The sequence below is a fragment of the Chironomus tepperi genome, unplaced genomic scaffold (assembly GCF_022539635.2).
Source record: "Chironomus tepperi strain 1889 unplaced genomic scaffold, CSIRO-AGI_Ctep_v1 contig_373, whole genome shotgun sequence".
Lineage (NCBI taxonomy): Eukaryota > Metazoa > Arthropoda > Insecta > Diptera > Chironomidae > Chironomus > Chironomus tepperi.
In genome coordinates, this window is record NW_027226495.1 from 314,631 (window position 1) to 329,929 (window position 15,299).

Below are 15,299 nucleotides of genomic sequence, written 5' to 3' on the forward strand. Positions count from 1 at the left end.
ACAGTTTTGTCGGTGTACATTATGACTAGGTTAAATGACGAATTATTTATTATTTTAATCTGTTTATTTTGGAGGCACACATGCATCACGAGAAATTAATTTTAAACTCTTGTCTTTTCGTGAATTTTTATTATCTTTTGAAGTAAATTTGCCGTGTTTCTTCCTTAATCTTTTGTAGTCAACTGTAAATTTAAAAATAGAAAATAATCCCAAAAGGTTGCAAATTTATCAATTTCTAATCAAGTCATAGTGACAAAATTCATCAGCACGTGATGATCATATAAATGACATGCCCTAGTTTCTGATGTATGTATAAACTTTGAACGTCTAGCCCCTTGTGATAGTTTTTATAGAAAATTGTGATTGTGTGAAAATTATTGTTAAATTCAGTTCAATCGCAAATAAAGATACAGTCGGGAATCTCAATAGACAAAGATCATGTTATGAATACACTCATAAAATTGAGAATGCTCTCTTATTTTTAAATACTATAAAGTCGAATCGACTTTCTGATTTTCGAATTTTAAAGTTGCCAAATTTGAGTCACAATACATGAATTAAGCATGTAGTTACCATTAGTCAGGTGAAGAGTTGAACACGGTATCATTCTGAAATTAAAAAATTTGGGATTCATGTTTCAATTTTGTGGCATATGAAAAAGTCAAAAACTAGTTTTAGAAATGCAGAAGAAATTGATCAAACAAATTTGACAAGTTTCTATCCGTAAAAAGCAAAGAGTATGCTTTTATGGCACAGATATCCCCTTTCTTACTTTAAATCGATTGTCGTATAGATCAGTTGTGATCCTTGACCTCCTACAGGAGTCGCCTGATGCTGGTTTTATCGCTAGCTTCCACTTGCAAACTTCCGATACCAAGTACAATACTATCTCTTTCGACAGCCTCCTTACAAGAGTTCTTTGGCCGTCCACGAGCCAGAAAGTCAGCTTGAAGATCATAGTTAATAGAATGTCCACATGTCGTCTAATAACATGTCCAGCCCATAGCAGCCTGCAGCCAGAAAGTCCCCTAGGATACCTAAAAGTGACATTTTGCCTGTAAGAGTATGAGCCCTCTACATCCCTTACTCAAATTGATCAAATTAGGTCTCAAGCCAGAGCCACACCTTCTTGAGGATGAACTTTTGAGCTTTACTTCATTGTGTTTCTTCAAGTTTCTTCTGGAACTATTTAATGAATAATATTAAGACTCGAAGACATGATTTGACTTTTTTAAATTGCACAAATTGTTTAATCGAGTTATCATCCAGCCTTAATCCGACATGACTCTGTTTTGGTGCCTGATTCATTTTAAATCAAACTGTAACGTTGCAAAAAATTGAAAATTAACATGAATGTAAAAACTAACAACGATCATGTATTATATTAAACCCAAAAAAAAAAAATCCACTACAAAATTAATACAAAATTCAACCCAATTTTGTTACTAGGGGACGATTTTTCATTTCATTCTGTCCATTCCGCGAAACACACAAAAAACAAAAAATTCTCTCATTCTCTCGCACGTCAACCAAAAAAAAAATTCACATGCTCAATTTTCGTCTTAGCATTCACTTTTTTTTGTCACTTGATTTATTGGAGATCGCTGGTCTATATTCATTCTCACTCGCGTTATTATCGTCGATGGTTGTTTTTCATTCACTTTCCTGTGTGTCATCCGCAAAAAATAAGAGAAAAAAATTGTTTTTTCTTATTAATGAGTAGAAAAATTTAGAATCTAAAATGCTGCTCATTATTCAGCAATATTTTAAGTCAATATCATTGTCAATTAAATGGAGACCATTAAATACACTTGCAATTGATCGTTATATGGAATTATTTGGTGCTCTTTTGTTTGGATACATTGTATTTTTTATCGAAATAACATGTGCTTATCTTGTTTATCGCATGATTGTGAGTATTAATGTCTATAAATATTTTTCATATAATCTAAATTGAAATGAAAGTAAACAAAAAATAATCAGTGCCGGCTTTTTTCAGTGCCGTGGTTCATGATCGTTTGATGATCGTTCATTCATAATTTTTATGACAATTAAGGAATTGCGCAATGTTTTTGTTTTTAAAAACTTTTTCAAGTTTAATGTCTTTTTACTAGACACAAAAATGATGTTTCTAAGAGAAAATGGCAATGAGAGGAAGTGATGATAAAATGAGAGATTTTTTTTCGTGTATTTTAAAGATTTGCATAATGAAAAGTGAGAGGGATTAGTAATGGACTTAAAAATATGTGTTTTTTTTTGTAATTTAAATCCAAAAATACACTGAAAGTCAAATGACGTAAAATATTCATTGAAACAGCGAGATTTTGTCCCAGAATCGACTTTTTTGCAATATTTTCATGCAATGTTCCTTTGAAGATAAACCTCAAATGAAATCCACCTGATTCTACTGACCAGAGTTTCAAAACTAGCACCTGTGACAGGCAAATTCTTAGTAATTTGTATGTATTTCTTAGAAATCCACTCTCTTTCTTATCAAGAATTTTAACGGAAAATTTTTCTGTCACAGGTGCCTGTTTTGCAACTCTCTTACTGACTTGAAAGCGAGGATAGTAGAAATTCATCTATTTTTCAAATCATATAATTTGCTGTTAATGTCAGATAATTCAGGCAAAAAACAGCCTTTAGGTACCGAAATGGTGTTTTTGTGGCATACTCTTTGTCGGTTAGTGCAACTTCTTTTAATCACGATCGTCGATTTCACAAATTTTTATTGTCTTAATAAATATTGTAGTGAATGCATTTTTTTGCATAATGCACGTTCAAAACCTTGAAAGCATGAATACTTTTGTTTATCAACAAATTTTAAAGGTCACACTTCATGTGTTTTTGAATATTTCTTCGAAAAATAGAGCATTGCTGCGTGCTATAAATAAATAATAATTAGTGACACTTTAAAGATCAATAAACCGAGCAACAAAGATTGACCAGGCTCCACCAAAACTCCATTTAAACTCGCTGCTTAGTTGCTTTTATAGCTTACACTTAGAAATCATCCCTAAATTTAGAATTGATCCATACTAGCCATCCATAATGCTTTAAATTCGGAATAGTTCAAAATCGGTCTCTTTGCCTGTTGCTGAGCATATGACTATCGCTCAGAGGAGGTGGCAATTTGATGTTAATCAAAGCAGCCATGACGGAGGTTTAGATCGTTTGCGTTGTTCGACCAATAGCCATTAAGTTCAAAGCAAAAATTAAACCAATAGTACAAATCGGCTAATCGATCCGAAATTCCACACTAGACCATCGTGACTCTGTCATGATTTAAGTAAATCCCGAAGTCGACCCGATTTTGTATGGAATTCCATTCAAAATTTGAGTCGACTTCGAGCTCTGAATTTAAGCTAAATCTCAAGTCGGGATTTCTCAATCTAACGAAAAGATTGAACACAATCTCAATAGGTCATTACCCTCAGCTCGATCCTCTCATAAATCTCACATAATAATTTTATTATATTTTAATCTCATTCTTCTCATTTTTTAAATGACTTTTGTTTATCATCCAAAAAAAATAATTATTTCAGTTTTATGGAGGTCCAATTACTCATCTCTTTCTCGCCGGCTACATAATATTCATGATAATTGATAGAAAAGCAGACAGAGATTGCAGCCGGGGTCAAGGGTTAGTTTAATTAAATTTTAATTTACATCAAAATAAACAAAATATTTATTTATAGATCTGATTGGATTCGAAACATGAAAATATTTAAATATACAGCAAATTACTATCCTGTAAAGCTAATAAAGACAGTTAATTTATCTGTAGATAAAAATTATTTATTTGCAGTCTTTCCACATGGTGTAATTGGGTAATTAAAACTAATTAACTTAGCACATTAAGTATCTAATTACATAATCATCAACAGTTGTGGATATTATTGTAGTTTTGTCACGAATGGTACAAACTTTCATCAGCTATTTCCAGGCATACGATCACGTCAGGTATCACTTTCATATCACTTTTTTATTCCATTTTTTCGTGAATTAGTTTTGGCATGGGGTGCAATGTCAGCTAATTATGAAGGCATTAAGAATGCATTAGGACAATCGACTGATGAAAATTTCAAATTGAATGTTAAGGATGGATATAGATCGAATGCGGTAAGATGACTTTTAGTAAACTTTTATGGACAATTTAGCAGTTTTCATCATCATAGGTAGTTTTATCAGTTGGTGGAGCTCAAGAAGCTATGAAATCTAAACCTGGAGAGTACAGAATATATTTAAAGAAACGGAAAGGATTTATCAAAGCTGTACTAGAAACAGGAGCATCTTTGGTGCCTGTTTTCAGCTTTGGAGAAGGTATGTTGAATTTTTGTGACTATTTATGTTATGCTGGATATTTATGTCGAGTCAAATAGACTGCGATCTCTAACAGACAGTGAGCATTATCACTTAAATGATGGTGCTTATGAATATACTTAATCAAGGTCTGGGAACTTACCTAAATAAGCATACTCATAAATATACTCAATTAAGGCCTGGAAACTCCAGAATTAAGGGAATGTTTCATACAAATTTGGGAATACTGGTGAATATTGGGAATATTTTCATATAAAATGGGATTTAATTGAGTATACTCATAAAAATGCTCCTTGTCTGTTCAGGGATTAGTCGATCGCATGAACTCCAAAAAGACACCTCTCCATATTTTTTTCACTCGGGTTTAGCTCTGGCAAGAGTTTGTTTTCATCAGGAACGTATTCAGGGGTTGATTCAAAGAACCCTTTCAATTTCATATGAAATCCAGTCGACTTCAAACTCCAAAAAACTGAAGTGGATAATCCGAATTCGAGGATAATCCACTTTAGTGAAACAGGCCGTAAATTCTAATTTATATCCAAATTTACATTCCACAGTTGACGTCTACGACCAAATTGATGGACCAAAACTTCGAATATTTCAAACATTTATGAAACGTCTAACAACAATAGCACCAATCATATTTGTTGGACGAAGTTTTCTACCAATCGGTGGTATTCCCTACAGAAAACCCATCAATATAATTGTTGGAGCACCAATTGAAGTTACAAAGAATCCAAATCCATCTCAAAGTGATATTGATAATTTACATGACAGATATATGGTGGAATTGGAGAAATTATTTGAGGAGCATAAGTGGAAGTATCTTAAGAATGCAAAGGATGTTAATTTAATTATTGAATAAAGTGATTTTTTATTGATAAGGCTTAACTTCTTGTGACTTTAGGCGTAAGATTTATTCCAAAGATTGAAGACATTTCAGCCATTCCATTCAATCACGTCCATAACAAGCAACATTTTTATCAGCAACATTTCTCACTTAACTAATGAAAGCATTTACGATTACTCGAGATAATGTGCCCTTGACCTGATAAAAGCACATCTACGTGATGCATTGATAGGTTGGTAGGCAATTTTATCCTGTATATTGCCAAATTGAATACGTCTATAAGTGATTGATTGCGATTGATTTCAATTTTAGCACATGCTTTTTCAATTTATCCATCATGATACTTTTTGCTGCTCTGGCTTCCTTTTTTTTTTGTGTGTCAGGATATGTATGGTGTACACAAAAAATCTTATGAACTTTGATTAGAAAAGTTTGTTTCTGGTTCCGAGTTGTGCATTACAGTTTAAGGTTCTTAATGATGATGATGATGGTGATTAGTTCCTATTGATCCACAGAGCGTTAATAAAGCATATTAACAGGTTTTTTCCTGGATTAAATGGCAATTCCTACTGCTTTCTATTTTTACAGCTCTGCCTCATTTTTGTGGTTGCATCCCTGATCACTGTCATCAATCGATGCATATCAACTAATCCGCCTTACCCACAAGATGTCAAACTACTTAAAACCATGATGACAAGACCACAAATCTGACAACAAGCTCAGATTCTCAATTAATCCATCAACTCATCTCCCAATTTCTTAATCGTTGTCAGCTCGGGTTCTTTAAACTCTTTAAATTGATAATGTTCACATCATCACCAACTGACGATTGTGAGAATGAAGTTCAAAGCACCAGCAAGAGAGAGAAGAAAAAAAAAATTCATTTCCTCATCTTCATGATGACATAAGAAGAGTAAGAGCCAGACAAATGTGCAATAGGAATTGAAATATGTGATGATAAATTATCAAATGAAATGGAAATGAAAAAGTACACTGACACATTTAAAAATGCAGCATGAAAAGGAATGAAACATCATGCACGAGAATTAATTAATGAATTCGTAACGCATTGAATGAATGAGAAACTGTCTGCCATATGGCACTAATAATTTCTGGCATCAACACCTAACAATGTTGAAATTTTAGATTGTTAACGAATTTTTGCACAGCGAAAATGGAACTGAATATGTAAACACGTGCTGACTTCTCCCACCATTGTACGATAAACATGTGATGTAAGTTCCCACTTTTTTTTATTAAATTTTTCCCATGAAACCGAAAATTACTCCAGCATGCATTTCAGTTTAGTCGTTCATGTCATTGCATTACATTCGCTGTTATGCTCATCATCATGTATTTATATTATTATTATTATTATTCTTTAACAATAGCTGAATATTCTTGCATACATAATCATCATAATTCTCTCTGTGTAGAATGTTCAACTGTTCATATGTTAATGTGCTTACATTCAACTTACACAATCGTCAACATACATGAATGTACATAAAGAAATTATTTTGTATTTTTTTTGTCATCAAAAGGATTCGTGAAGTGAAATTTAAGATGAGATTAAAGGAAGGAGTTGACAATGAATTTTAATGGATGTAATTTGAAGCAATTTTGGGATTTGATGTCTTAGGCATTGCTGTTGGAATATTGAGATACTTTAATCACTGTGAGAAATTTTGTTAGAATGACTTTCTAAATTTCTGAATCAGATTGAAGCTAAATATGGAGGAATGCTCAAAATTGATGCCAACCAATCAGACTTCTGAAATTGGCAGACTAAATCCAGTGATAATGCCAGCTTTAGTCGTCATTAAGCTAGGTTTAAGTGTCACAAGCTTGATTTAGGCGTCATTTAGCCAGCTTTAGGTAGGGTGGCTTGAGAATTTTCGCAAAATATCGGGACACTTTAAAGAAAAATCTTGACATTTCTAAGTTTGGTACTTTTGGGGTTCTTTTAGACTATTTTAAGTCTTAATATTCAGATAACTTCTTAAATTACGTACGAAACTTGCAAAAACAAGCAACAAGGTGGAAAAGTACAGCAGCGTCCCGGCAAAAATACAGCAGATGGCCGCCCTAGCTTTAGGCATCATCAAGTCAACTTTAGGCGTCATCTAAGGAAGGTCATGAATCACAATAGATTTAAACGACCAACAAAGTAAGGAAGTAAGTTTTGTCAACTAGAATTGATAGCAGGACTTTAGCAATTCAGACTCCAAATGTCCAAAAAGATGCTTTCACTGTAGTATAGAGTCAGAAAATCCAAAAATACAGTAAAGTCCTCAATTTCCTCCAAGAAAAATACTGCACAGCAGTCCACAATAATTTTGGGCAGTGATGGGCAACTTGTGTGCTGCGGCACAAAAATTTGAAAACTCTATAAGCCGTGTGTCGTGTGCAGCTTCGGTCGTAGTTTACTACCAAACTGTGTCGCTAAAAGTAAAATGTTGCTCATCACTCCTTTAGTGTGTCTGACCGTCAATTTGATTCTGATCTTCAAAAAATCAAGGAAGGAGCCTCCTCAGTGGATTCGACTAAATTCTAAACTTTGGTGTCTACTATAATGCATCTGATTTTAAGAAGAAGAGAACAGTTTGCACACATTTAAGCAAATAACTAAAACATTAGTACATGTAAAACATGTAAAACATCAAAACATGCAAAACATTGTCATTTTGCAACGTTGAGCAACAAAACAAAAACAAACGACAATGCTGCGACTTATTATAATCGACATAAAAATACTTTTATTTGCTATCTATTAAGAAGCTTAAGCGCAGTCCAAAGTTAAATACAGTAGTTCAGTAAAATTGTTAAAGGTGTTATACAAAGTGCTTTAAAATTAGTAAAAAGTTCTGTGCAAGATTACTAATTTAACAATTGTTAGATCAGTGAAATTTTAGAGATTTTTAAAGCTGTATGCGGACATAAGAAGCTACAATTTGATAGCAAAACACTTGAAATGAATTCAATCGGAACAATCAACTCATCCTACATATTTGATTATGACGAAAACTGTGAAAATATTGAAAATCTAGACAATAAATTCATAATTAAAGTTAAATCATCTAGTCTGGATGATGTCATCATTTTATTTAAAGAACCAAATTTTGAGCGATTCATTTACAAAGCATTCAATTGTTTCATTGTGTGTGTCGAGTTTGAAAGCAATGAAGAGGAAGAAGAAGATGATGTTGATGATGAATGCACAGCAATGCGTTTGGAGGGAACATTCAAGGCTGATCGACTTATCATTTTGCAATTAAATCAAAATTTGTGGATTAAAAAATGCTTACAGAAAAAGTTTTTCAATATGAAAAGTCCAAAGATGAAAAAGTATCAGAAACTTTTGGACAGCATTAATTTTAGTGGAAATATTCTAAATTCACAATTAAGTCTGTCATGTGCCAAAAACCTTATTACATCAGATGCTGAGGATTTTGTGATAAAACTAATAAAATTATTTAAATTTGATAGTCAAAAGGAAGTTGATAAGGAATTGTTTGAAATAGCATTGGAACAAAAATGTTCATTTGATGTAATTCAGTCAATGAAGAGCTTTCACAGAAATACGGAAGAGTCTTCAAATGAAATGACTAAACATGAAATTGATGCACTATTTGGGCAAAAGGAATTACAATTTTTGATGATGAAATTATTGAGAATTATAAGCAGGAACTAAGGAAAGAAGACAAAGAAAAAATCACAGATGAAATTAAAAAATTCCACAAAAATGAGAATTCATTGATCCAGCATTTATGTTCAAGATCACAAATAGCACTTTATACCATGAAAACAGGGACTGAGAAAATTGAGCAATATTACAGGAAACTAATCGATCTAAGCTTGGATTCAGTAACAGATTTGCTGAAAATCATCGATCACAAATTGTTTATAATTTTCGACTTTGAATCCAATTCAATTGAACGATCATATTTGACAGGATCAAGAAACGATCGAGGAATATTTGATCAAGATAGACAGAGGATATTCATTGGTGCCAAAAATTCACATGACTCATCAAGTCAGGAATATGAAAGAAGAGAATGGGAAATAATTGGAATTTTGATCCACGAAATTTGTCATTATGTCAACTTTAAAGTATTCAACAACAACTGCAAACCTTATTGTAAAGATGATGACAATATCAAGGAATATGAAGCAATTATAAATGAGTATAAAAGTTGGACAGATCATCATGAAATTGTGGGTCGAGTATTTGATTATCCAGAGGTAATGTGGCATGCTGAGCTGATTGTTCGTCCTGTTCAAATGATTGTCAGTTATAAAGTTTTGGAACCAGAAACTATTCAAAAATTGGAAGAAAAATATCAAAAATTGTTTAATTATTCTACACATAAAGTTCTACCTCAAATTAAAAATTATCTTAATCCAGACAATCAGCTTAAAAGACAAATCAATGAAATTTCTTCATTCAGATTAGATCAAATTGATTTGAAGCCAATTAAGCAGCTGTTAAGCTATGACAAAGAAAAACTGATACATTTTGTGGAAACAAATTCTCCAAAATTGGCAATGGCAAATTTTAGTTTAAATCTTGGGAATGATTTTGCCATTTTTACAACTTTTAAAGACTTAACAGATGAATTTAAAGGAAGTGAAGTTTTGTCACTTTGGTGTAGCGATTGGAGGATCAAAATTGTAATTTTTTGTGATCAATTGGATGAAAAGTCAAAACAAATTGAAGAATGCATTAAGAAGCTTGATAATTCAGACCGACTGAATCAAATTTTCATCATTTTCGAAGAAAAGTCAGAAAACATGGAAAAGCTTAAAGAAAAGTTTACGAAAAAAGTTGATAACCTGGAAAAATTAAGCTTTAATTTCACAGACTTGACTGAGGAATCAAAAGACATAATCCTACAAAAAATGTGATATTTCAAGGAAGTCAAGAACAATTGTCTGAAATTATCACAAAAGACTCTAAAGCTGCACAGTTCCTTCCAATAAATCACTTCTTAGAATCATTAGATCCAATTGTTATTGGAAAACTGCCTGAGAAGAATGCAGACTATGATGACAAGGTGTTCATTCAAAGGAAATTGACACACAAAAATGATGATCAAGTCGTGGAATTTTCAACTGAAAAGATGGAAGAAATAATAGAGCTTTTAGCTACAAAACAGTACATAATAATATCAGATGAAGTTGGAAAAGGAAAGTCAACTTTAATGACATATTTAGCATATCAGTTCCTACACAGCACACTACCTCATATCAAAGGAAAGTTCTTCGTTGTTAAGATAAACTTACATCAACATACGAACGAGATTGAAAGGTTTGAGGAAGGCAAGAACATTGAAGAATTTATTTTTGACAGTTTTGTAAAGAGTTCCAATTTTGAGGAATTAGAATGGAAAGTTTTTGAAGAATATTATCAAAATGGTAGATTTATTTTGATGCTTGATGGATTCGATGAAATTGCATCAAGATATGAAGTGCAAACGTCTAATTTCATACAAAAAGCATTAGATTCCAAGTTATCAAACGTAATTATAGCAACAAGACCATCAGCTTTAAGGATCTTAGAAAGTTCAAACGCATTCATACTCAATATAATGCCAATCCTTCAAAGTGACCAAAAAATTTTCCTAACAAATTATTTTAAATCTCAAAATTCAATTTCAAATACATTCTTAGAATTTGAGCTTGATGAACTGATCACAAAAATCTTTAATAAACTTTCTAACTCTATACGTGAAAATTTTGCAAATTTTAGAAATGGAAACATTATGTTTTCATCTCCACTGCATTTAAAAATGTTCGCTGATGTAATATTTCAAAAAATTCTCAAAAATAAATGCAACTTTGAGGATGCAATTAATAGCATAATACGCTTAAATATGTACCAAATTTATGATGAGTTTATTCAAAATAAATTTACAATTGCACAAGAGGATAAAGGTGATGTAGTAAAAAGTGAAATAAAAAATTTAGAACGTAGAGGATTCAAAAGACTTGACTTTTATAAATGCGTTAGAAAACTAGCATTTAATACGGTTCATCCTGCATTTAAAGATAATCCTTTGAACATTGATGAACGAGAAAAGGAATTAATGCAATATTATGGAGTAATTTTGATACAAAATAATGAAATACATTTTATTCATCGATCGTATGCAGAATTTTTCATCGCACATTTATTTTTAGAGGAACTGATTGATGGAAACATTTCATCCAATTTTGAAAAAGAACATTTCTTAGTCAGTTTATTGACAGACATTAATTATGAAGTTATTAAAGGATTTATCGATAAAGCGCTTTCTGATAAAGAATTATATGATAAAATTTCAACTGAAAGCTTTCAATGCTTAGGCAAATTCATAATAAAGGAATTCGAAATACTTGAAGGAAATGATAAAAACTTTTTACATTGTGTATTTCATCATGAATTAAATGAAAGACTGCGTAGAGAACCTAGACAAGACTTTGTATTTTTGTCACATTTGATGATGCAATCTCTAATGTGTTGCAATGATGAAGAAGATGTAAATGTCATTAAAAGTATTCTTGAACTGCCTTGGGATATTAACAGTGAGTATTATCAGCACCATTTTTAACACCAAAAATAAGTTTAAATTCAAATTCCACTTTTAATTCAAATTCAATTTAAAATTCACCTAGAAATGAGTTTGAATTTGAATTTTTGATCGTGACTATAGATTAAGTTGAGATTTTTGGTCAAATCCAGATGCATTGTCAATTTTATAAAATTTCTTTGGACCAAAACACTTTATTACACCTAATGGCTGCCGAATGACGGCCACATGGCATTCGAGTGGTAATTTTTGTGAAAATCAACATAAAAATTGCCATTTCGACACAAATTGGCTTCCATAAAGAAATTATGCTATTCGGGACACTAAAAGCATGTCTAATTCTTTACAGATATACCAGACCACTTAAAACCAGATGATTATCAATATATGTACACAATGGAAACAGGAAAAAATCTTTTTCATCTAACATGTGAATTAGGATTAAACTGTTTATTATCAGCAGTTTGGGAACTTGCAGAAAATGTGTTTAAAGATGACTCAAAGATGTATTTTCTAACTACGAGTTCAACATCACCATATGACAGCAACTATAATGCAGTCATGTATGCATTTAGACGAATTGAACGAAATCGTGGAAAATTTAATTTACAAAAGTGTTTAACAATCGATAAACTGCGAAATTCAAATAATATCAATATTTTAGAAGAAATTAATTTGTCTGGAATTGATAATTTTAATTTAACATCGCTTTTTTGCTATTTAATAGTATGAAGAAATTAAAATTTAATGACGAGGAAGTATATGAAGTATATTCATCAAATATTGAATCAATTTGTAAATTCGAATTTATTTCATTAAATCTACAATTATATTTGCTGTCAGATTATTTAATAATCGACTCCAAAATTGCTTCCTATATTTTAGAAGATCTTAGGTTTATTTCAACTGAGATCATCCTTAATTTAAAAGGAAACACTGAAATATTTTTGAATTTTTTAAAAGAAAAACTTTCTGATGTAAATTATAAATCTTATTTTGCGTCAATATTTATATTATGCATGCAAAGTAAAAATTCATGGTCTTTAATTAATGATGAAAAAGCATTAATTTTATATTCAGAATTTAAAAATATCTACAGTGATTTGAACATACAAAATGAATTTTTCAAAACTTGTGAATATTTTTTTGACTTATTTGTAGAAAAAAAGATGGATTAGCCTTTGATGTATGCATACAAACATATTTTAAAATTTTAGATGAAGATCATTTGACAATGCTACTGTTAAATAATAATACCAATATAATCATTAAAATATTTAATTCGTTTGAAAATTCATCTTATATATTTGATAGAAAAGGAAGAAAAAAATGTTTTTAAATTTATTAGAATCTAAATATTCTGATAAAGAGAAGCTGCTTTTCATATTCAAGGAATCTCATTTATTAGAAATTTCAACATTTAATGAAGAAAACTTCTCATTAGTTTATGAATTTTGTGAAAATCATTTTGAAAATGTGGAAATTGCCGCTTTATTTTTTCCACCTGGAGAAAGAGAAAAAATTAGCTTAAAATTTATAAATGTACTAAATGTAATCATGAACTTGTTTCAAGATATATTTGATCGTGAAAAATGGAATCAATTCTTTTTTCATACATATAACAATAATGAAACTATAATTCATGAACTTTTAAAAGAAAATTTAACTGAAAATGCAGCATTATTAATTGATTTAGCAAGAGAAAAACTTGAAGATGATTTCGATATTTTGATGAATTTAGAAGACACAAATGGCGACTCAATTGCAACTTTGCAAATTACAAATCAAATTAATAACCTTTAAAGCTTTTCTTCTAATAAATGTAATTGCCTTATTAATAAATGTAAACGATTAAAATATAAAATAAAGAAGAAAATAAGACATGAAATAATACTAAAAAATTGTTCAATTTACTTGCATTTTTGTTAATTTTAATTAAATTTTTTTCCAGCCATTCATTGCAGAATAAAAAATAAAAAACTTTTTATTTATTAAAGAATATAAAAAATATTGCAATGTTTTCATTCATGCACATTTTGATTAAATTGATACACACAAATCCCGAAATTGATTCAATTCATCATGGGAATTGAGGAAATAAACGAGAGAGAAAATGAAATAATTTTTTTTTGTTGTTGTTGCCATTATTTATTGAAATAAAAATGTTATTTCATTCGAGGAACTGATAGAGGATGAAAAAAAAAATAAAATAAAATTTATTAATAATATTTTTCAGAATTATTGATCGAAATTGTTTTACATTGCGCAGGGCTTAGACACAAATCAGAATAAAACACAAGACAATTTTAGAGATTTTTGTAATTTTTCAGTTTATACGCCGGAATTGAACCCCTCTTCTAGGGGAGGATCCTGATATTCCTCAACTGAGTTTGCACAGGAAACACTGAAGAAGAATCAATTGTTGTCCATTGTATTTTGCATATGGTCGCCGTTGTTGATTTCTATGGATTTATTGCAATGTAAAACCATTCCTATCGATATTATAGGTCTGCCATCCTTCAGATGGGATTTGTATAGGCTTTTAATCTTTTAAGTTTATATTCATGGCTCAGTCACCAGGGATGGTAATTTAATTATAACAGCGTATTCAACGAGAAGATAAGCACTTTACATTTAATCAGCTTCGGAGTCAGACTTCTGCTTACCCAATTCCCAATGAAGAATGTAAAGCACATGATTCTAGAAAATCAGACAGATGCTGAACATATCATTAATAAAATCATCAAAAATCAAAATTAACTCAATTTACTGCCATAAAAAATGTTTCAACCCTAAATAAATAAATTCATTAATAAACTCACAATAAAATTTTATTTTATTTCCGATATTTTTTACCACATTATGCCTCAATAAATTTTAAATTTTAAAACCATAATTATATATATATATATTTACAATTAAAAATTCAATAATGTCTGTGACCATTCGGTTAAAGATTTCTGTTTATTTTCGTCCGCATAGTTCCTCTCTTTATTTTTATCATGTTTAACTGCATAATTGAATTAATTATCTCATTTCACTGCACTAAATTAAGTTGTGCATAATTTAATTTATTTGCTTTTGCTTTTCTATAATTGTACAATATTGGTTCACCGTATTGTGGACATTTCGATATTGTTGGCTACTTGAGCATCTTTATTGATGATGCATAATTATTTCATTTGCAAATATTGAGTCGTATTTTTTTATTGATGCTGATTTGTAGAGTTGTAGTGTAGATGCTGATTGTTTGTTCTTAGTGAGAGCGTTTCCACTTGGGTTTCTGGAAGTCTCGGCTTTGATGAATGATTGAGACCGAGAACGAGACCGAGACACAGATACATAGTGATACTGGAACACAGACATACAACGACACAGACTTACAGAGACACAAAGACGCAAAGACATTGAGACACTCAGAAAGATATCGAGAACGAACCCAGAGTCAGAGATACAGAGACACAAAAACACAAAATCACAGAGACACATAGCCACAGAGATACATAGACAAAGACATACGGAGACACAGAGACACAGAGACAGAGACACAGACA

The 15,299-nt window shown here is 31.0% G+C and overlaps 2 protein-coding genes across 2 annotated transcripts; both read left to right on the top strand.

The window, feature by feature from the left end:
* Window positions 1–1,622: 1,622 nt before the first annotated feature.
* On the top strand, window positions 1,623–5,193 carry LOC139095682 (2-acylglycerol O-acyltransferase 2-A-like). The gene is made up of 6 exons (XM_070647124.1): window positions 1,623–1,912; window positions 3,546–3,643; window positions 3,699–3,830; window positions 3,888–4,122; window positions 4,179–4,323; window positions 4,881–5,193. Exons 1-6 carry the CDS (start codon window positions 1,742–1,744, stop codon window positions 5,186–5,188), a joined length of 1,089 nt encoding a protein of 362 aa, XP_070503225.1. The 5' UTR covers window positions 1,623–1,741; the 3' UTR covers window positions 5,189–5,193.
* A 5,084-nt stretch (window positions 5,194–10,277) lies between these two features.
* LOC139095681 (uncharacterized) lies at window positions 10,278–12,611 on the top strand. Its single transcript, XM_070647123.1, has 2 exons — window positions 10,278–11,740; window positions 12,095–12,611. The coding sequence occupies exons 1-2, from the start codon at window positions 10,297–10,299 to the stop codon at window positions 12,475–12,477; spliced, it is 1,827 nt and encodes a 608-aa protein (XP_070503224.1). The 5' UTR covers window positions 10,278–10,296; the 3' UTR covers window positions 12,478–12,611.
* Window positions 12,612–15,299: the final 2,688 nt, after the last annotated feature.

Bases quoted from the DNA above. Each gene is read 5' to 3' on its own strand.
- LOC139095681 (XM_070647123.1), top strand. From the start codon at position 10,297: ATGGAAGAAATAATAGAGCTTTTAGCTACAAAACAGTACATAATAATA. The intron at 11,741-12,094 runs GTGAGTATTATC...AATTCTTTACAG, and splicing joins ACTGCCTTGGGATATTAACA to ATATACCAGACCACTTAAAA.
- LOC139095682 (XM_070647124.1), top strand. From the start codon at position 1,742: ATGCTGCTCATTATTCAGCAATATTTTAAGTCAATATCATTGTCAATT. The intron at 1,913-3,545 runs GTGAGTATTAAT...TAATTATTTCAG, and splicing joins ATCTTGTTTATCGCATGATT to TTTTATGGAGGTCCAATTAC. The intron at 4,123-4,178 runs GTAAGATGACTT...TCATCATCATAG, and splicing joins ATGGATATAGATCGAATGCG to GTAGTTTTATCAGTTGGTGG.